General features: G+C 36.7%; 1 protein-coding gene across 1 annotated transcript in view; it reads right to left on the bottom strand.

Annotated features, from left to right (window-relative positions):
- STAU2 (staufen double-stranded RNA binding protein 2) overlaps positions 1-22,128 on the bottom strand; it is a 44,913-nt gene extending 22,785 nt beyond the window's left edge. Inside the window, 4 exon segments of the mRNA XM_087890758.1 lie at positions 10,904-11,053; positions 20,148-20,205; positions 20,208-20,282; positions 22,110-22,128. Coding sequence (XP_087746884.1) covers positions 10,904-11,053; positions 20,148-20,205; positions 20,208-20,282; positions 22,110-22,128 — 302 coding nt within the window.
- Between the last annotated feature and the right edge of the window lie 1,188 nt (positions 22,129-23,316).

A 23,316-nucleotide genomic window follows, 5' to 3' on the forward strand; every position in this document is an offset into this window, starting at 1 on the left:
TTAATTTGCACTATGGAGAATAATAATACTGATTTAATGTATAGAGTTTAATAAGGATTGTAAATAACATTATATATCATCTAAAAGTACAAAATAATCCTGAATAATATACCTGTGTGGAATTTTGTTTTCTTATCATAATATAAAAGTCAACCAATACTTCATAGGCATTTGCAGAAGGAAGCAGATAGATAGCACTTTGTGTTAAGCTCCTATGCAAATAATAAATTTTACAACTGGTCTGGTAATAATCATAGCTTTTAAAATATATAAAAATTGCATGATTATTGCTAGTGCTATAAACAGCATAAGCTTCTAAGACGGATCAATATGACCATTGTGATACACCTTTTTGTTTGCATTATAATCACATTGCTATTTCCAAATATTTTTTTCCTGTGTAAAATATAGAAAACATGTCGAACATCTAATGCTACAAGAAATACACCAAGCATACACATATATGTACAGATCTACACAATATCACTGTACTTATCACATATTTACCTCTTGAAAATATTATGCAGTATGATCCTTTTCTCCACTACAAACTATCAGTTTAACAATCCTTCATTACTAAAAAAAAAATCTATTTTGCTTAACACGTAAGGTCCACATCTTAGCACCAGAAATGTCCATACCTTCACCATTGCCACAATAAATGCTTCAGCAGCTCTTTATTTTATCTGTGCAGTGGTTATTACATAGCAAGGGTTTTCTTAAATGCATAGATGCTGACTTGATCCCCTCTAGATGTGATACACTTCAGTCCATATGAAATCCCAGTCAACACAACTGAATTGTGGCAGCCTAGGAAAACTGTCTTTACAATGCTGAACAGCAACAGCAGAGAACAATAGAATTTAATTGGAAAAACTATGACGGAAAACCAGACAATTTACTAAGGAGTTCTACGACATTTCTTATTAAAAAGGTAAATAAAACTCAAGTCTATTTTATAAAACAGAGTGAATGGGATTAGGTGACCGCATAATCCCTTTGGATTTAATATTTAGGACAAGATTTTGCCCTCAGGCTGTGTTGCTGACATCACTGGGCAGAACTTGGCTTCAAGTGACACCACACACCCTATCCATTCATCAAATATTGTGTAAGTCCAAGAAGTTGTTTACATGAAACTTCAAATATTTTAACTGTTTGCTAACTTATGTAACAGTGATATATAATATTTTCTCCAGGTCTTGTAACCTAAAAAAAATGCAAGCCACTTTATAAATATAATGTAAAGAATGATATTTAAAAATTTTGTATCTGTGCTTGATAGGAAATAATACTGAAAGTTCTTAAATTAAAATCCTATTAACAATAGCATATTTTATGGAAAATTACAAGATAACATGTTATTGTATGTAATAAAATCTACCTTCCAAATATAACATCTGGATCAAAACTGAATCCTAGCAGCAAGTGAAATAGGTTCTGCACTCTGTAAAATTTTTACTTAAGAAGAAAATGCCTCAGGTCAGCGGGTAAATGTTCTCAGAGGAAGCTGCTGTAAAGTGAAGGCTATGCCTTAAGGTAGTTATCTCATGTTATACACTGGAGGAAGTCCATATTATTAGTCTATTATTTCATCTTGTGTTCTTACCAATCTATCCCAGCTATAAGATTAACTGTAATTCTGAAGAAAACATTCTGTGAAAATTTGCCACAGTCACTACTTCCAGAAAATACTGCCTGCAAAATCTTCCAGTAGTCATGTTGTTATGACTGTGAAGATCTTTTTCAAAAAGCCGGAAGGATAAAAGAGAGAGGAATGAACTATGAAGAGGTAAGTAGGGAACCAATTTTCATTTAGTGGCTGGAGATCAAACCAAACTTTTTCCGGCTCTACCATCCCTTTGAATCTCTACCAGGCTACTGTCCTGAATATAAATCTTAGCATAACAGAGGACCTTTTTGGGTAATTCATGGCTGAAGGCCAAATGAAAGAATTTCAGAAACTGTCAGGACCAGACAAGAAACTGAAAGCTGAACTACCTATGCTAGGGGAGACAATGGCTATTTATTTGCTACATTTAACTATTTCTTTTCTTGCCTTTCCCACTTTAGTGTTATTTTTGCTTCATGTTCTACTTTGACAAGAACTTATACAAAGGACCATATATTGATTTAGACAGAAAATTAGTTACATTTAATATTCACTAAAATCAGCAGGATACAAGTAAATTATGACCGAACTTCTCCACTGATATCAGTGGGAATTGGGTGCCAATAAATTGACTTGAATACAATCTCAATGATATATGTCTTGAACTAACATTTTCCTCTTGACAAAAGGATAGAGACCAACACTAATGAAATAAATGTTGATGTGAGAGATAAGAAGGAGGTTGGTGGTAAGTCACTTGAAAGATTACTTCAGAAATGGCAACTCAGTCCAGGTGCTGAGAGATCTGGAAAAAAAGTTCAACTAAGAGGCTCTGCCTTAGCTAATTATGAGTGAGGCTGGGAGATTCCTATTACAATTTGCAAGATTTTTTATTTACCCCAGACTAACATGAAAGCCCTTAGTGAAATCAAGCTTTAAAGATTTCAGGTTTGGTATCAAGATAACAGTTGATCAAATAAGTGTGTCTTCTCTCGGGCAGGGAGTCAAGCAGAATATTTTCCTAATATTACTTCCTTCCCCAGGGATAAAGGAATGCCTCTGGTCTTTTCTGTTTTTGTAATAGCAATAGCACTTAAGACTTATATACCGCTTCCAATATTTCCCTCAAGGGCATCTCCATGGGGTTCTCTACAATAGGGTCTTCTGCAGTGTTAGTTCTGCTACTTCTCAGTTATATTCCTGATCTTCAAGGTTAACAAGGACCTCCTTTGAGGTGGTGGAAGCTAATAATTAACACTGAGTGAGGAATGTTTCCATCATCTCTGAAGTAAATGGTGGTACATTTCAGACTCAAGAATCCTTCATATCACCTAATTATCTTGCAAAAGTGTAGACATATCTATACTTTACCCCCCCCCCCCCCATTTTTGGAAAGGTGGTAGAAAAAGTGGCAGTACTACAACTGCAAAGAATCAGCATGGAAACTGCACTGATTATGTTTGTGAACAACCTCTGGAAAGACTGGAATTGAACGAGTATAATCTTTCTAGTCCTCCTTGATATCCTTGTGGTTCTTGATACCACTGAACATTGTATTTATCTGAGCAGTTTCTGAGAGATTGGATAAAGGAATACTGTTTCTACAAAGTGGGTTCCAGATATAATGCTGGAAGAAGAGAGATCTACTGAGAATTCTTTACTTTATGCAGTTCCTCAAAGGTCACTCCTGAGTCCATCTATATCATGGGTGTCAAACTCGATTTCATTGAGGGCTGCATCAGGATTATGTTTGACCTTGGGGGCTGGGGTGGGCGTTGCCAGTTTGACGTCACTTGTGTCGGGGCGTCTGTGGTGGCCCAAGTGCTCTGCCAGCGAAAATGGGCTCCAAAGCTCCATTTTCAGCTGTGACGGCCTCCTGCCGTCCTCTGCCACTGAAAACGGAACTGGGGGGGGTGTCCTCTAGAGTTCTATTCCCTCCCGCCTCCTTTTTAACACATACATGAAAATTCTGGATTAGATCATCTACCAGTTTGGGGTTTGGAATCATCATTATATGATAATACCTAATTATATCGTCCAAACCTGTGCCATCCAAGTGAGGCTGTCAAGGTTTTGTCACAGTGTCTGGAGGCTGTGCAGGTTTGGAAGAAACCTTTTAATCTTCCTAATTTGGGTGTTTGGGCAACTAGGTTTCACAATATTCTATATCTAATGTTATATGTAGTGGCACATCCCCATTCAAGGGTGATGCATGTTTTGGGATATTCCTGGACTCACAGTTCCTGCCTGATGAACAGGTGGCAGCTGTACTAGGAAAGCCTTTGCACAACTTCGACTGGTGTGCCAGCTAGCCAAACTCTGGGAGCCCTTCAGAAAGTCACTCATGCCCTGGTCACCTTATGGCTTGACTGCAGCAATATGCTTTACCCGGGCTGCCATTGAAGACTTCATCGGTCCAGAATGCAGTGGTATGGGCATGATGGATGTGCCTCACTATGGCCATGTAACACTTTTGCTTTGTGAGCTGCATTAGTTGCCAGTTTGCTTCCAGGTATGAATCAAGGTGCTGGTCAATACCTATAAAGGCATAGGGCCAGGTTACTGGAGGGACCACCTCTTTCCCATAGTATCTGCTCACCTAATTTAATCTTGACGGATTCATGCAAAATTCAATTACACAATACCATCTATCAGTAGCCTGGAAACGTGTCTTCTCTGTAAAAGCACCTGCCTTCTGGAATGAGGTTCCCAAAGATGTGAACTGCCCCTATCCTAATGTTTTTTTCAAGGGCTCTGAAGACTCTTATTAGATTGTGTGGGTTGCTTTCCTTTATCCTGTACTTTTGTCATCCATGCCATCTTTACTCTCCATATTCCTTGGACTTATTTTAAAAGCAATCTGTAAAATTTACTGTCAGCATAATGATAAAGGAAGTTGACAATTGTTTTTCTGTTCAAAGACTGAATTTTTTTTTTTGATGATTCCTAAAGTGCTCTAAATTAAAAAAATGTTCTTGCATTTAGGCATACACAGAGTTATAGTCACAAATCAAACAGAATTTTTTTTGGATTCAAACTTATTTCTGATTCTATACAGATGCACTAGTTCTTGAAATCCAAACAGGATAGCTAAATGAAAGATTGCCATTCATTATTATAAAAATAGCTGAATTTGCTACTGGAAAACAACACATTGTCCACTTGTAGCTGAGATAGAAAACATGTATTTGCCCTCAATATGGCCACTAATATACAGTGGAATCTCAAGTCCCACCCATCAAAGATATTTGAAATGTCCTCAATTTTGGAGTTGTTCAGGGTAGGAATAATGATTATTATTACTACGAGCAGTGGTTTGCAAACCCACATTAAATCATGATCTCATATCCCAGATACTGAGCAGCACGCATATGAAAAAGAATGTCTTCATAAAATTTAAGCAGCAGAAATCCAATTGTTGATCTATGTTAGAACATCAGTACACCAACATTTTATTTTACTAAATAATCAAATGTAAATAGAACATAAGTTCTAAATTAGTGAGCAACTAAATTCCTTATACTCAAATTGTTATATTATAAAAATAGACAGTAAAAGTCAAGCCAAGAGTAAACAGGGACACAACTCTTCTGCATTATTTATTGGCATTGGCACTGAACAGTAAGTCTTTGAGACCCTTTCACATCAGCTTCCTAGCCATTGTCAAAAATAAAGGAAAGGGGATGGATGGATGATTGGTGGTACTGAGAGATCCCTGACTTACGTGTGATCTCATCACAAAACTAAAACTCTTGGCGATGTATTCCCTTCTCAGGCTTCACTTTGGCTGCTTGGCAGGGGTAAGCTGGCAACTATACAGCAGTTCTTTCATGAATGCAAGTTTGTGTTCCCATACACTCCCTGTTTTCATCACCGCTGTTTGCATTGTGATTTTACCAAACAGTCCCAATAAATATTCAAACTCATAAAGTTCCACCATACAGTACTTGGAAAGACTGTGTGTCCAACATTAAGCAAAGGGAAAACACACGGTTTGCTCAGTAAGAAGTTTGTGTCTAATGTGTCACACATTCTACCAGACAAACAAGGTGGTATAATTTAAAAGATCTACTACCTCCGTTGCTCCATTACTTGATTCATGATTGTTCTAGTCAGCTGCAAAACAAGCTACTATCAGGGCAGCATTCTTTATAATAATTTGATTTATGGGCCATATGGAAGCAGGTTTCCCAGAATGCATGGATGTTCCTATTACTAAACTAACAATGAAATAATCTATGATATTGGTAATACTATTAGCCTTATTAGATTGTTACAAAGTTTACTCTGCAACATATAAAGAATTTTAAATATTAGGAATGAACATAAATATTAAATAGGATTAAAATAGGTAAGCAAGAGATGTTGTCCAAAGGATGGACGACACTACTGAATTCAAGAGAAGAATAAAAGTATTTCATCTGCCTCTTTCCAAAGCAGACTCAGTAAAGCTTAGTTGTCCATTTCTCTTTAGGGCACTGGAAAACTGGAGATTTAGGATTATTTCTAAGAAGGACTAAATTTTCATTGGAAAAATCCTAAGGAATTTTCCCTTTCATAATTAGCTTTCTTTGTTTTCACAATGTCACAAATGTATAAGTGATATATAGAACAGAACAGAACAGAACAGAACAGAATAGAATTTTATTGGCCAAGTGTGATTGGACACACAAGGAATTTGTCTTGGTGCATATGCTCTCAGTGTACATAAAAGATACGTTCATCAAGAATCTTAAGATACAACACTTAATGATAGTCATAGGGTACAAATAAGCAATCAAATCATATTAGAAATCATATTATATATTCTATCATATTCTAATCATATTAGAAAACAGTCAATCGTAAGGATACAAACAACAAAGTTTATTTTTATTTGTTTGTTTGTTTGTTTGTTTGTTCAACTTGTATGCCGCCTTTCTCCGAAGAAGAAGTTACAGTCATACAGTCATAAGTGGGAGGAGATGGGTGATGGGAATGATGAGATGATTAATAGTAGTGCAGACTTAGTAAATAGTTTGATAGTGTTGAGGGAATTATTTGTTTAGCAGAGTGATGGTGTTTGGGAAAAAACTGTTCTTGTGTCTAGTTGTTCTGGTGTGCAGTGCTCTATAGCGTCATTTTGAGGGTAGGAGTTAAAACAGTTTATGTCCAGGATGCGAGAGGTCTGTAAATATTTTCACAGCCCTCTTTTTGACTCGTGCAGTATACAGGTCCTCAATGGAAGGCAGATTGGTAGCAATTGTTTTTCTGCAGTTCTAATTATCCTCTGAAGTCTGTGTTTTTTTGAAAAAGGAGTAGAATATATTATATTGTGGTTTTCTGAAAAGAAAAATATTCAGGGTTGTATTGCACTATATGCCGAATTTAAACTCATTTCATTTTGTTCCGTAGGCAAGTAATCCAATTTTCTTCATACTAACTGAAAAATGAATCCCAAGATATGAGACCGTTTAGTCAATGCTGATATAGTACAGCTCAGAATATACGTTTATTTGTGGGTGACTCAAGTTGTGAGAGCAGCTTCCTCTTCACTATATTGACATGTGGAATAATTAGCTAGTTCTTCTATCCATCCATACTTCCCTCATACAGCTGCTATATCTTTTATCCTTATGTCTACTCTTGTAGTAGCATTCCCTCAATTCCAGGTTCCCTTGTCTCATCCATGTATGGTTAGTTCCAGTAGCACACTTATCATCAGATTGTCCCTGGTTCTCAACATCTGAGGTAGACCTTGTTAATCCTGGTGATGGCTGAAATGGCATTACCTTCTTGATTTGTGTCACTGTCATATTTGAGGTAAGCATGTGGAGTTTTAGAGGATCTTTGCCCAAGGACCCTAGTGTTGTGGCCCCGCCCTCTGAGCCTATCTCAGAGGGCTCCGAACATGAGGGAGAGGAGTCAGCCAGGCCTCCCTCTCCAGGCCCCTCCCCTCTGGCACTGTCTCAGGTGCCGGCCGAGGGAGAGATTAGCCAGGAGCCAGGTGTCTCTGATGAGAGCGAGGAAGGAGAGCCGTCGTTCCTGGATGCACGCCAACGAAGGCGTGATAAACGGTTGCAGCAGTTAAGGAGGCGTGCTAGGGATTAGAACTGAGTCACTGGACCACACCCCAGAGACTATATAAGAGAGGGTGGTGGCTGGTAAAACTCTGTGACGAACAAAAACTAACTCTGGCTAGTCACTTGAACAACGCCTGAAGCTGCCGAAGGGATACTGTTTTGCTGGACTATTTACAATGCGTATGTAATGTTATGTTATCTGTTGAAGTAAAGCTCTTGGCAGACGGTGCTTATATTGTTGCCAAGTTTGAGATAACGACCTGTGTGCGTGCCAAGTGCTTTCTTAACCCTCGGCTGGCTGTGTTTGTGTGTGTGTGGAGACGGGGACAGATCACCTAGGTAGATACCAACTGGGATTAGAACCTCCCCCATTGATGGTGATGCTCTAACCACTACGATATCCAGCCATTATATATACCCCATGCTAGATGGAGTATGAGAGATCCATGTTCAGAATTCAGTATTTCCAGTTAAAAGCGGCTACTCAAAGTCAGGTAAGTTGTACTGAGTGCTGAAGGAAAGGCGTTATTTCTCAGGGCTCAGACTCACAGCATGCATGTCACTGCAAAAATGTGTTTTGCTAATTGTTTTTGAGAGATGTGTCCTTTTAACCTTCTCTTCATGTCATCCCCAATACACTGCTAAGGCAGCCTAGAGCCGTCCTTAACAGTAGTAATCTAAGATGACACTAGGACAAGCTTGGAGATGAGCTACTCAGGGACAGTGATCTGCCAGACTACTAGAAATGCTCTCTCTCTATTGGATTGCCAGGCATTGTACCTCCTTGGGCATTTTTGGCTGCAAAAAGGGTCTTTTTTTTTTTTACGATGGAATAACACTAAGCAATAAGTCAGTCAGAAAACATGCTGTTGGCTGTGTGTGTAAGTCACATGCATATGCGTGTGCTGGGATGATCATCAATTCAGGAAAGCCCTTGAAATTCACACACTCAAAGGAAGAACAGGAAGTGAAAAGAAAAGAGGCCTTTTGCCTAATCAAAAGGGATTTCCTCATAAAATTGATCTCAGGAGGGAGAAAGATAACATTGATCCAGAGAGTAATAACAGCACTGAGAGTGTTTTGACTTGAGTTTTTCTGCTTTGTATTTCAAATAAATTCTTTCGATTATTCAGACATTTTTTTTTGGGGGGGGAGTATCTATGAAATTGATTTACAAAATGAGTATGCAATAATAATAACAATTAAAACTTAAGTAATTTTTTTAAAAGGACTTTAATCCCCAAACCTGATGTGCTGCACATTCAGGAGATAAATTGGTAGTTGGGTTCTCTGCCGGCAGGTGATGCTGGATGGAATAGGAAAGGACAATACCCTTGGTGGAACTGTTCCCACTGACTCATGTGAGGATACCAATGCTGCCCAGCCCTGATGCTGAGGCACTTAAAATAAGGCTGTAGGAGCAACGCAACTTATGTCAATATACTTTCCTTCTGACTCAAGGATAGGGAGAATTAACATTAACAGGGCTATAAGGAAGAGTTCTCCAACTCCTTCCAATCCGTTTAGCAATCAGAGAAATTTCCCGAGCAGGACCTAAAAAAACTAATAATTTAAATCTGGAAATAGCATGAGAGAAAATAAGACTACCTTCATCTACTTTCAAAAGTCCAATCTATTCTGTTCCTTTCATCTTCATTTAGAAATTTCTGTAAATATAGAAATCTTATTATTCTAGTCCTTTTATTTTAGTCCTATGTATTTTCACAATATTTTCACAATTTTAGAAAAATTCTGCGGGGGAGCAGGCGGGAAGAATAACAAAACTATAGGCTCATACAACTGCTCAGTGATACACCAAAGGATTAATAGACTGCCTAAAACCATCTGACAGCTGTTCTGAAGCTCAGTCAAAATGTTTTTGTAATCTCATTCTCATGCAGAAAAACATTAAAATGTCATCATTTAGAAGATCTGAAGGAAGCAAATTCTTAAGAGTAGGTAGTTGGGATCAGTTGATGTAGCATTCTCTATTTTTATTTTTTGGGGCATGAAAGCATTCCTGTAATGCTTTAACTGAAACTAGAAGTCACAGAGATATTATTTCAAAGTGCATTAATAATTATTTTCCCAACAAACAAAATACAGTAGAATTTTATGATTAAATATAATTCTCCTTCCCTATAATGTCTCTGATGTTTTTCATGGAATGGCATTCAATTGGATAATGCCTCTATTACGACTAAATATAACACACAACCCATAAAGATTTTTTTCAAGATCTGATAATTTTATTATTTAATTTTTGGTAAACTTGCTTCATATATGTATGTGTGCGTCTGCGTGTGTGTGCACGTGCATGTATATGTGTGTGTATATACACACACACATGTGTATGTATACATACACAGGCAGACAGATAGATACACACACACACACAATATATTACCCCATACCTAGCTATATACACACATTAAGTAACAATACAATGAAGATCTCAATATTAGGTAATTAATTCACTGATACCTAAATGATAATTAATCGTGATAGAATTTTACTTTTCTCTTTTTAGTTTAATTAATGTTTTTAAATAGTAGAATGTTAATACTTTTAACCATATAAAAATTACTGCATTGAAATCTACATTGAAATAAAGGTACCGTATATATCATGATTATTTACATTACAATAATAAAAATGACTATATATAGATCTTTATACAAAAAAGCAATATTTCCACATAGATTCCACCATCATTTTTGAATGCCACATAACTGACAGCTAAAGCATTCTTTTTCAAATTGGTCTGCCCCATGCATGGTGGGGAATTGCAGTTCTGTGGTCCTAATGCTAAAATCAACAGTGATGAAGCTTAAGAACAACTGGTTTTTTTTTCCCTAGAAGAACCTTCAACATGCTCATAGAAATGGAAGAGTCAATCGGGTCACAGAACTCTAGCCACATACCAAAGCACTAGACTGAGACTGGTGATCTATAAGAAACATGATATCTGACAACAAAGTACAAAATTAAGACTTGAAACAAATGCTGATAAGGGAGGCAGAAGGCTTGGTAGTAAATCTAGTAAGAGTTTGGCTCTAATCCAACATTCCACTTCACTGGCTCATGTGTGCCGATGTGTATGTACATTTTCTCTGAACAGCAAAGTCCAACTTTCCTCCAAATTCTATTCCATACAATTACATCACTTAAATATATAAATTAAAAATGCGTGCATACTGTGTTTAGAGGACAAAAATAAACCACTCACCTAAGATAATTTTGGAGGGATTGGCTCATTCTGAAGAGCTTTATTGCAGTATTGTGTCTAGCAACTTGTAGAGTCTTTCCTTCACCAAAAAACTCACGCTCACCTCCAGTTAATTGAACATAGAAAACCTTAGGCAGTGGGTGGTGGTATCTAAGAAAAAAAATATGGGGGAAGTGTTTCTCACTGTACGTCAAATCCACATACTAAGCAATTTGTACATAAATTATAAACGAAATATATCACAAGGAGCTAAGATCTGGTTATAATGCTTTGGCTGGATACAAACTATCATTTTCCCCCCATTTTTTCCCAAACTACATTTCAGTGTATGATGATTTTTTTTTTTTTTTGCAGTTGTAGTTTTATCATTCATATTATTTTGTGCTTCTAAAAAATTCAGGAAAGATGATTTTTTAATGTAGACTCGAAATACTTAATCAGCAAATTTCAAGATCAATCTAATCCAAACTTTTCTGCAGGATCCAATCTGAGCCGGTCACCTGAATCAAAGGTTTATTCTTCCAAACTTTCAGACTCATGTTGGAGCCCATCATCAGGGAACATCTCTCTCTCTCCAGAATATGTGCACTGGGCTGTTCTACATGTTGTATTTATATGATGTGTGGCTTTAGTTGTTAATTAGGGTGTTCATTTTTCTACTATATGTTTCTAATTAATCCAAGCAGCGGTTTTATGAATGACTACCAAGAGAATTACGGTAATACGTAAGTGAACTGTGACTCTCCTGAAGCCATTACTCACACTATCTTAATGTGACATTTTTTGAAGCATTGAAGTGGCAATAATGATCAGACAATTTTTTCTGTGGCAAATGCAGGGGTGAAATGCTCCCAGTTCGGACCAGATCGCCCAATCCGGTAGCGATGGCGGGTGGTGGTTTGGAGAACCGGTAGCAAAAATCCCTGTGACCCCCCACCATGCTCAGCTGAGTCGCACAATCATCAGAGGCTTTTTTAAAAAAAACTTTTAAAAGCATTTTTTCTACAACCTCTTCCGACGAAAAAATGCTTTTAAAAGTAAAAATGATCTGATGATCGCGCGGCTTAGCTGGGATCCTCAGAGGCTTTTCAAAGCATTTTTTTCTGCAACCTCTTGGCTGAAGAGGTGGTAAAAAAAATGCTTTGAAAAGTTTCTGACGATCCCAGCTGAGTTGCCTGATCGGCAGAGAGGCATTTTTTAAAAAACCTCTCTGACGATCCCAGCTGAGTTGCCTGATCGGCAGAGGATTTTCAAAGCATTAGAAAAAATGCTTTGAAAAGTTTTTTTTTAAAGTTGGCCAAGCCCACCCAGTCACATTACCTCCCCCCACCAAGCCACGCCCACAGAACTGGTAGTAACACATTTTACATTTCACCCATGGGCAAACCTACTAGTATAATTGAAAATTTCATCAAAGGGGTAAGGCCTGGGTAAGATTCAAAGGTCCCACTCCCAATGCATTTAGCATAAGGTTTGTAAATTACTTTAACAAAGTTTAAAATAAATTCTCAAAGTAGGCAACTATTTTGGGAGACCACTAATAAGAGACCATTTAAGATCTAAAAATATTAAACTGAAACTCAGTTTCTAAGCTATGATCCAGCATAAAGCTCTTAAGCAACGAAGAATGTTTACAACTAGTTCTTAGCATCTGAAAGGGGATTTATAATATGCCTTCAACTTGGTGTGATTAGGCGCCATTGTAATTAAATAAATTGTTATGGTCTGTTGGCAATTACAAAACTAATTTTGGTTTGCCACAGAGGCAAACAAAATTTGTGTTTATTATAATTTTAATGGAGTATGATGTCATATGAAAGAAACATGCTGAATCAATCCTATATTTCTAGCCAAATATTACTTGCATACTAAATATGCCTTAAGAATTCTCCATGCATGGCCACTAAATATAAAAAGTAAAGTATTGCATTTCCCATATTTTTTCAGATATCTCTATGGCACGGGTGTCAAACATACCACGTCACTTTGCTGTCACAAGATGTTTTGCAATGTTTTCCCCATTCACTGAGCTGGGGTGGGCGTGGCCTGCACATGACACATCCAGTCCACGGGCCACCAGTTTGACACCCCTGCTTTATGGCATCAACATTCCTTGAAGAATAGATGTTTTACAAACCTTCTAACAAAATAGGTAAAATTTCAAAGCGGTATGAACTGCTTGTATTTAATTCCATTTTCTTTTCATATCATAATTTGCAATATAAAACTAGAGTTATGTACTTTGTCTCCTTTAGCATTTTTCTGAATTGCCTATTTATGAAGTTCCTGGATAAATATATTTGTACCACATTATTTCTGAGGTATTCAAAGATTCTTCATTTTTACTGCAAAACATTTATTGACAAAATAAAGCATAAAAGAAATGTCCTGAAAATTTTGTTTTCAAAAAAATTATTATAACGTTTTTAATCAATATGATGACGGCAATTCTGTAAGTAAATTACATTACAGATAGTCCTCATTTAGTGACCATAATTGGGATTGGCAACTCAAGTTATTAAACAAAGTGGTCTCTGAAACCACAACTCTGCTTATCATCTGACTTCAGCTTTCTTTTGCTTTACAGACCTGCAAAGGTTGTAAATGCAAAGACTGGAGCTAGTTTTTGTAAAGCTAGTTTTTCATCATCACTGTGTAACTGTGAAGAATTGCTAAATGAAGCAGTTGCTAAACTAGGACTATTTAAAATAGCAGGAGAACTTTAAAAAGTATCCAAATGCTATAAAAATGCCAGAAGACTAACGTCCTGAATAAAAGGAGAATCAATTCCGGGTCTTTTAGGAGGTCTTTCTACAAGTAGGTACCTGTAAGTGAAAAAGACCTTTTGCTGGAGTCAAGCATCTAACATTCCTCAGCAGGAATGTCCAGAGAAGAACCTCTGAAGAAAACTGGAACATCTCATAGAAATCTATTAGAGGAAATGTTCTCTGATACTCTTCAGAAAAGCTTTATTCTGTAACTGTCTTTTAGCACAGGGTCACTCATTCATAGCCATGCAGTTTATCACATTGGGTATATGGTATATCCAATGGTGCGCGTGTGTGTGTGTGTGTGTGTGTGTCTGTTTGTGTGCGCTTATTTGTAAAAAAATGATCCTCTTTGTTTCAAAGAACAAAGTATTATTAAACACTTCTCTGATCTAGTTATATAATGACATAATTAAGGGACATTTACAAAGTAGATTAAAGGCGTCTGACTATTTATTTTGACCTCAAGGCACAGTCATGTAGCTAAGATCACAATTGCGATCGCAATTGTTGCTATGGAAGAATTTAAAATGGTTTTCAGTAGATCCAGCTTGCTTAATTTTGATTGTACAACGAATTGATTGTTCAGCAGATCCAGCTTGTACAATTTTAATTGTACAATGAAGACCATAAAGTAACAATTAAAAAATAAACAGAAATACAAATAACATTCAATTAGCAGAAATTATATTTTGTTTTGTTTTATTTATTTGATTCCTATAGCTGCCCATCTCAACAAGTGACTTTTTTCCTATAGAATTCACATCCATCTATAGCTGATCAATGGCACAAAAGAGCTTAGTTCACTCTTCAGACCAGAGTCAATTTATGTGATCCTTCAATTTTTTTTAATAAACTGCACCTTTTAGAAGACTAAAGCTGAAGCAAAAAGGAGAAGCAGCTAATTTGTTCCAGAGCTGAAAGAACCAGGGGTGGGTTCTAAATTTTTTTACTACCGGTTCTGTGGGCATGGCTTATTTTGTGGGTGTGGCTTGGAGGTCATGTGACTAGGTAGGCGTGGCTAGCTGGTCAGAGTCATTTCTGGAAGGTCCTCGCACTTACGACCAGTCGTCGCACTTACGACCCGACTCATTTGTTTGCTTTTAACACTGATCAACTGCAGGACGGCCATTTGAAGCCCCGCGGCAAGAGTTTAAACAGTTTTTTTCCCTCTAGTCATCAGCTGGGACTCAGGAGGCAGCAATAGATTGGGGGTGGGAATAACGTGGGGGGGGTGGGAGGGCGGGGGGGAGAACCGGTTCGGTGATGTCATATTGTCACTGCTACCGACTCGGCCGAACCAGACCGAACCGGGAGGAACCCACCACTGGAAAGAACCCCAAAGCAGTGTTTGAGAGTGTGTGTATAGGAAGAAAAACAAGACCTACTTCTCCTAAAACATATTAATTTATCTATATGATCGCAGTTTCTACACCACGTTTTACCTGGGATCTAAAGGAACTTTGTATGCATGCAAAACATCATTACTTTTGACCATTGGACCATCCCATGGACACCTGATCAAAATTCAGGTACTTGGCAAATGACTCATATTTATGACAATTGCAGTGTCCCGGGTTCATGTGATCACCGTCTGAAATAATATGTAGTGACATTATGTCATACTATATTAATTTTGGACTTACTGGTTAGGATATATTTAAGAAGCACTCTATCCATATAATGCAGAGATATACCTTTCATAAGCTGATAGAAATTTACAAGGAAAAGAGGTATATTCTCACATCTGAGATAGAGGACAATACACATTTACCCTTTCAAGTAAATTCATGTTTTTGAATGCATTATGTAGTTGTATTACAAATTATGCAAATATACTTTGGATTCAGATTTCCTATGTGTAGTGCATTTTTTTTTTTGAAAAAAAATGCATTACTTCTTATAAAGGTAGTCCTTGAGTTATGATGGCAGTTGGGATCAGAAGTAGGCAAAAAATTAAAAAGTTTCTTTTTCAAACTAAAAAAGACAGAATCTATGTCATTGATTATTTAGCTCTCTTATCTATTTCAGCACATAAAACTTTTCCATGAACAAGATTACCACCATGCCAGTGGTTAGAAAGACAATTTTCTAAATATTTCAAAATTTTCAAAACAGAAGAATATAAAAAATACTGTATATCTTACTACAATATCATCTTCGTACCCTAAAAACAACACTGTATTTGCCACCATACTGGCTACTTAAGGAAAGAGAACAAAGCATTTCAACCCTTTAATTTAGTATTATATTTATCCCTATTGACGTTATATACTGGTACATCAGGATAATTCGGACAACTTATTAAGATGAATGTTTTCCTATTACATAATGCTTAAAAGTTAGAATGAACAAGAGCAAGCATCAGAAAGCCCAAGCTTTTCATGAGAAAAAATTAAATTGTAGAGTCAAAAGTTTAGCAGAGGGTTTGTTTTGATTACATATAACTCAATGATCTAGATATAAAAAGTACCGTATTCACTGAAAGACAAAATGTCCTGGAAAAAAGGGTTATTGTACTTCAATCATGTTCTACTTTTGTTGTTGTTAACTTTATTTATTTACACATATAACTGCAAACATATCAACATTCTATGCCCACTGAGCGTACTCAATCTTTATGGCCTATTTCAAGATCTCCCCCACTATCATGTTTTATACTTCTGCAATCTTGAAGCCAGATTACTCCTCTCTCCATGGCTTAGAAATTGTAATAGGATGCCGGTAATTTAATTTACATTAATATATGCAATATAATTCATTTAAAATATTACTAATGTTTATAGAATATTATGTAAGTCAAAGAAACAAAAATAAAATCTGAAATCAAAAAAATCCTAGGCAATCTGTCTGTAGCAAAGACAAGAAAGAGATGGAAAAAAAAGAAAAACCAGGCAAGAGGGGATAAATAAATATAAATGCTATTCTACATTCATAAGTATATTTTCAGTTGTGGAATAAAATTTTTCACAAAAAAGATTCTCTTTTTTTTAGGAAGGGAGAACATAAATTGTGTAAATTCTGGGATAATCCTTATATTTACTTATAAAAGTACAACTCTTATAATCGGCCATTATTCTTTACTTATCTTCATATTTACTTCCCCAACATGTTATGTTCCCTCTGATGTTATGAGAACACAGCTCCCAGAATTCTGACTGGGAATTCTTATGTATTTGCCCCAACTGCAATAACAATCTTAAAAACAAAGCCTCACATTATATCACCCATCCCACATTTAAGCAAGCTTTCCCTTTGTATATACAAGATGGAAGACAACATAAACAACTAGGCTTCAGCTTTGAAGGTTGGGTGAAAAAGAAAGGCTTTGAGATTATTCCTGAAATCCAGGAGCGAGGGATCCAAACAATTCTGTAGTATGACTCATAATCAAGAAAGCATTCTAATCTTCATACTTTTTACCTATTGATGGGCGAAAACTCTCAGTAATCTCTATTTAGATGAACTGACAGGATGGGCAGATTTATTCTGAACAAGGTAAATCAAACTTGCCATCACACACTCTTAGCAACCACAACTGGGACCGGTAATACAGTCGCTAACGGTTGTTAAGTGAGATTACATGACTACAACCCTTACAACCTTTCCTAGGTGTTAAGTGAATCAACTAGCCATTAAGCAAGACATCATGTGACCATGATTTGCCATTTTATTGCTGGCTTCTGCATTGACTCTGCTTGTTAGAAGCCAGCTATGAAGTGTAACAAATGGTGATCATATGACTGCTAATCCTCTAAATGTCGTAAGTGGGTAGACCACTTGTAAAATTACTTTCTAAGTGCCACTGTAACTTCAAATAATCACTAAATGGGGCACTTTGTGTGGGGACTATCTGTACAGGGCTTTATAGGTGATAACAAGTACTACTGAATTGAGCCTGGGAGTCTATTGAAAGCCAGTATAGCAACAATAAAATAGCTGTTACTCTATAGTAGTGGATCCTACCTGATAACAGCTGGGCTGCTGCATTTTGCTGAGTTATCCTCAGTCCCAGTCCTATAGATCGTGTCATGCAAGAGTCCAACTGCATGGGCTCTTGAATTACATAAGAACATGAGCTGCCAGGGGCTTCACTGACCAAACACTATCTCATTAAAAAGCACTGATCTCAATTTTCCTGAACCTGATACCTTCCAAATGTGCTGAACTTAAAATCCAAAAATTCACAAACCAGTCTAACCACTGATACATTGGCAGAGAAAATCCAGAGAATGCTTTTGTTAACTATAGAGGGTATCAGGTTGGGGATATCTTCTCTGAATTCAAAGTTATTTTATGTTTCACCTAAAACCCAGTTTCGTTAATATTCCAGCTATTAAAACCCCAACCCTCTTTCTCCTCTATGGTTGTCCTCATAATGGAAGTTTTTCCCCGGTCCCTAGTTTTGGATGCCTTCTAATTTAGCCTTCCTATCCTCTGAATGAAGCTCAACAGAATCTATAATGTTACAGACTAGAGTTAAATTGTTGCAAGGATTTGGGGAAATGACCATTGTGTACTTGTTAAGCCACAGATGCTCAATATATGTGAAATATGTTGAGAAATGACACAGTATGGAAGGAGGAGAGAAAGAAAATAAAGAATTGTATAGGTATGGTACTAAACAGGCATTTTGCAGGAAATAATGTCATAGATTAAAAATACCTCTGTGGTAAATAAACCAAATGCTGTGTTCTTTAACTTTCCTGACATCTCCTGTAAAGAATAGTCTGTTGAAAAATGCCTTAGCTTCTGTAGAAGTTAAAAACAAATAATAAATTCATACTGCCCTCTGGTGGCCAATAAGAATTATTTCAAGTTATACTATTTTCTAAATATAATCAAGAGTGACAATTGATCCTGTAAACTTCACTTCTCGCATGAATAAATAACCATTGTTTTCAAAGCTTTTTTCCACGGATTGACTTTCATATTATTTTAGGCAAATAGAAATCATGAGCACAAGTTTTGTGACAGCACTTTCATGAGCTTCCCATTTCATTTCTTCAAGCCATACTGAGTCTCTACTTCTTTGGGTGTAAGCAGATTTTCATTGGTCTTGAACTGATTCTTATGTTCAATTTTTATACAATATATAGATAATCTTGAAGTTATGACTCCAGACAAGAGCACAAAGATTTTTAATTCATTGATCATATGGCCAGATCATTCCCTACCTGACTGTGTCCCACTCCCAAATTTATTTATTTATTTATTTATTTATTTATTTATTTATTTATTTATTTGTTTGTTTGTTTATTTATTTATTTATTTATTATTTGATTTGATTTGATTTGATTTGATTTATATGCCACCCTTCTCCGGAGACTCAGGGCAGCTTACAATGCATTAAGCAATAGCCTTCATACTTTCGTATATTTATACAAAGTCATCTTATTGCCCCCACAATCTGGGTCCTCATTTCACCTACCTTTGAAAGGATGGAAGGCTGAGTCAACCTTGAACCTGGTGGGATTTGAACTTACAGTAATTGCAGACAGCTGGTGTTAATCACGATGCTTTTAGTCTGCTGAGCCACCAGCATATGCTGGTCCTATACAAAGATAATTAAGTAAATTAAGTTCTGAAACTGAGTCCTATGTGATCATTATAATGTAGCACAGGTATTCTGTATTACTATCATGACATATGAATGCAGCCTCAGTTTTCTCAACAAATTAATAATTGGCAGAAAAAAGCATGCAAAGGATGAAAGGCCTCAAGGTTCTTAAACCTTCAGTACAGTCCAAACTGTTTTTCTTATTTATTCGATATAAGAAATTTATATTAAAGCCTTGGCCTTTCAACTTCTTTGGCCCCAACTTCTTTTTTAAATGCAACTAGCCTACCACTCAGGAATCAATTGAAGCCTTAGGTTTTTTTAAAAAAAGAACTGTGCAGCTAGCTCTGTTTTAGATGACTAAGTTACAAACCATACTAACGATACAGAAATTCCTAATTGGCTCAAAGTGCTGAGAAATCACATGTCGTCTGATAGCAGAAAAGGAAACTCAAATATGTCCTAAACATTCTCTATTGTCACATTTGCCTGTACAATTCACTTTCATAAATGGTTATTTATTTTAGTGTAGAGATTAGTCAGGAAGGTTATCTATTCATACACAGTGACTATAGCCCATCTATTTGCACTAATGTCTTGAACGGAAGAATTTGTAAAATGTGAAATGAAGAGTTTTTTTTAAAAAAAACACCAAGTGCTATTGAATAACAAAATTTGCAAACCAAAGAATGTGAGATATATATATATGTATATCTACTGAGATGGAGAAATTGTTTCATTTTCTGAAAATTCGGAAACTAAAGCATACCTGAAGTAGGTATCAAATAATACCTACTTTGAAGTAGGTATCAAATAATGAAATGCAGCATACAAAATTTAAACGATTAAAATCTGTTGGCATTTTAAAATGCTATTGGAGCTACAATAATTAAAAATATAATTAAAATGCACAAACCTCCAATCGTACATGCCACAAAAATTATAATTTGCTCTGTAGCTGGGGCTAGCTTTTGATCTAATGGTATAGAGATGGCAGGCTCCCCTCTTTTCATTTCAAGACCAGTCAATTTCACTGTTGGAGTAATACTGCCTGTAAAAACAGAAATGTATATACCATATATTTAACAGGCATAACAGAAATACCAGGATCAATTTTGTTTCCATTTCCTAGCTTTGAATCATAAAATACCATAACCAAAAAGGACCACTGACTTAGAATATTCAGATCTAAATTTACAAAATATTTAAATGCTAAACCTGGAGATAATCTCATTCACTCATGAGGCTATTCCAGAAGATGTTAAGCATGCTAAAAATGAAAATTTATAGTATATTGTCAAACTGAACATAATGAACGATGACTGATATGAGGTGTTTATATTAAGATGCAGACTATTTACTGTATGTATAAACACAGTATGACAAAAGATAATAAAACGTTAAAATTAAAACTTCAGAGGCTTGTGCATTCACATGGCTATTCTTACAGTAGTGCATAAAATATTAATCATCAATTAATTTATTCTGAATGGCCACTTTGAGAAGAAGTAGTGATTCCTATTTGAGTGTGATGGCTGATGGCACAAGAGCATTCTTATAGAAAATGTTTGTGCACCTGTTTCATTGTGTTTCACGAAATCCCCTTCACAATGTAGATGCCAATCATAAATAAAAAAGGCAACCTTCTGAGATACCCCCCCCCCAAAGTTCCTCAAGGTAGAGATAAGATGCAAAACATACAGCAACTCTTTTGAATGCACAATTTTCTATTTTAACATACATTTCAGATGCCCCACAAGCTGAATATTAGAAAGATCTGACATCTCAGAACCACAATGTCTAATCTCATGTTTATTCTCACAAATCACAACTACTTATTTTACAGTAAAGCTGGTGGTCCTCAATCAAACACACAATTAGAAAGGGGGGGAAGCTAAATGCTCATTACATATGAGCATTTTGCTTCCCCCCCTCCTTTTTAACTGTGTTAAATTGAGGACCACCAACTTTACTTCTGTAAAATAAATACTGTACTTGTGATTTGTGACATATATATCACAACATATATTTTACATATAATAAAATTCAGAAAATACACAGACATTTACGAAACCTCAGTCTAAATATAATGCAGGGCAAAATGAATCAAAACTATTGCTTGATGGAGCAAAATGGTTCGGTTGAGATCAGCATATGTGGGACCGATTGGGGTAGATTGTAGGCGTGACAATGAAATATAATTTTATCATATTTTATTTATCCATATATTATTGTATTTTATTCCAATCTCATTTTAAATTGCATTTTATTCCAATTCCACTTTAAATTGTTTTTATCAGATTTTAGTAATAATTTGTGTTTGGAACTCTGCACTTTGATGTGGCACATGGGCTAATCAATAAAGTAAATTAACTAACTAAATTGCCCAATGGCATACGCAGTATTGAAAAATTAAGCAATAAGGGTTGAATGAAAAGCAATGACTCCACCTCCATATCTTTAATTTAAAAAGGGATGTATTTACTACTTGTATTTACTTCTCCACACATACGCACCATCATTCATTATACATTTCTACCAATTCCAGACAAGCTTCTTAAAGCCATCATGAAAAAATTACGTGCTTTGTGTCTTCAATTAGAGACTGAAATTATTGCTACTTCTTCATTTGAGTCAGATGCCTTTGAAGGTATTCTTTCAATTTTGGGGAAAGGTGGAAGTTGCATGTTTCCAGTTCTGCACTAAATTGGGATGGGTATAATGGCAAGATCCAACTTCATAATAGCCTCTTGGATGGCTTGTGAGGTGGGAGACCTAACATTCTTATATTATAGCAAAAGTTCCTTATTTGCTTCCGAACACTTCTTAAACAGTTTTAAAAGTTATAATATTCAATATTCTGAGTTGATAAACATACCAGGTTCAAAGAAATCCATACTATTAGAATAATCTGTCACAAAAAAATGTAACCACGAGTTTTCCCGCTGAAGTCTATGTTTTGATTCCCCACCCCCAACACACAGGTGACATTTTAGTGACATTATTTTGTGACTGCTTCATTTCTGGATCATAATGATGAGCTACTGTGTTGTCATCATGCTGTCAAGACATTGTTCACTCTCATTCTCCTACGGTGGCAACAACTGCTGACAAATTTCAGTTCCTGAAGCTTTACATCTCTGCAGTCAACGTGCCAAGAACCTATTTTACACACATTATCTGTGATGTTATATATTTCAGAAATAAGCTTTGTTAAGTTAAATGTGCTCTAACTTAGTAAGACAAATGGGACATCGGTTAAGTTAAATGAGACCATGCCTATATGTCAATGTTTCTCAATCTTGGAAGCTTGAAGATGGCTGGACTTCAACTCCCAGAATCCCCCAAGCAGCGCTGCTGGCTGGGGGATTCTGGGAGTTGAAGTCCACCCATCTTCAAGCTACAAAGATTGAGAAGCACTGCTATATGTAGTTGTACCGCATCTTTAGAACCTCCTGAAAGTGAAGATTTTTATTACCTCAGATAGTGAGTTGGGTAATCAATATAACTTTCATTACTATTACCAAACAAGCCCTTGACATGTTTCCTGGACATCCCTTGATTTGAACTCATCTTTTCAGAAGCACCGCCAGGCTCCCAAGGGTGTGAGGATCTCACCTGTGCGCTCCCTGCCCTGCAGGATAAGCGGCTCCAGAAAGGACAACCAGAGGCTCCCTGCCGTCCCATCTTTTTAAAGGCTTTTTTAAAAAGAGCCCGGACAGCCACTTCACTTGTCTGGAATGGCTTAGGAAGGATGTCCAGCTTCACCAGGAGGTTGGACTAGAACAGGGGTCTCCAAACCTTGGCAACTTTCAGACTTGTGGACTTCAACTCCCAGAATTCCTCAGCCAGCAAAGCTGGCTGAGGAATTCTGGGAATTGAAGTCCACAAGTCTGAAAGTTGCCAAGGTTGGAGACCCCTGGACTAGAAGACCTCCGAGGTCCTGTTATTCTGTGCGGAGCCAAAGAGGCGGGGCTCGACCTGCGCATCTCAATTCCTCTCCACCGCAACAGCCACGGAGGCTCTTCTCTGCCCCGCGGGAACATTTCCAGCAGCCGTCCTCGCGCTACCCCGGTCCTTCGGCG

The sequence above is a fragment of the Pantherophis guttatus genome, chromosome 3 (assembly GCF_059756535.1).
Source record: "Pantherophis guttatus breed Tessera chromosome 3, ASM5975653v1, whole genome shotgun sequence".
Lineage (NCBI taxonomy): Eukaryota > Metazoa > Chordata > Lepidosauria > Squamata > Colubridae > Pantherophis > Pantherophis guttatus.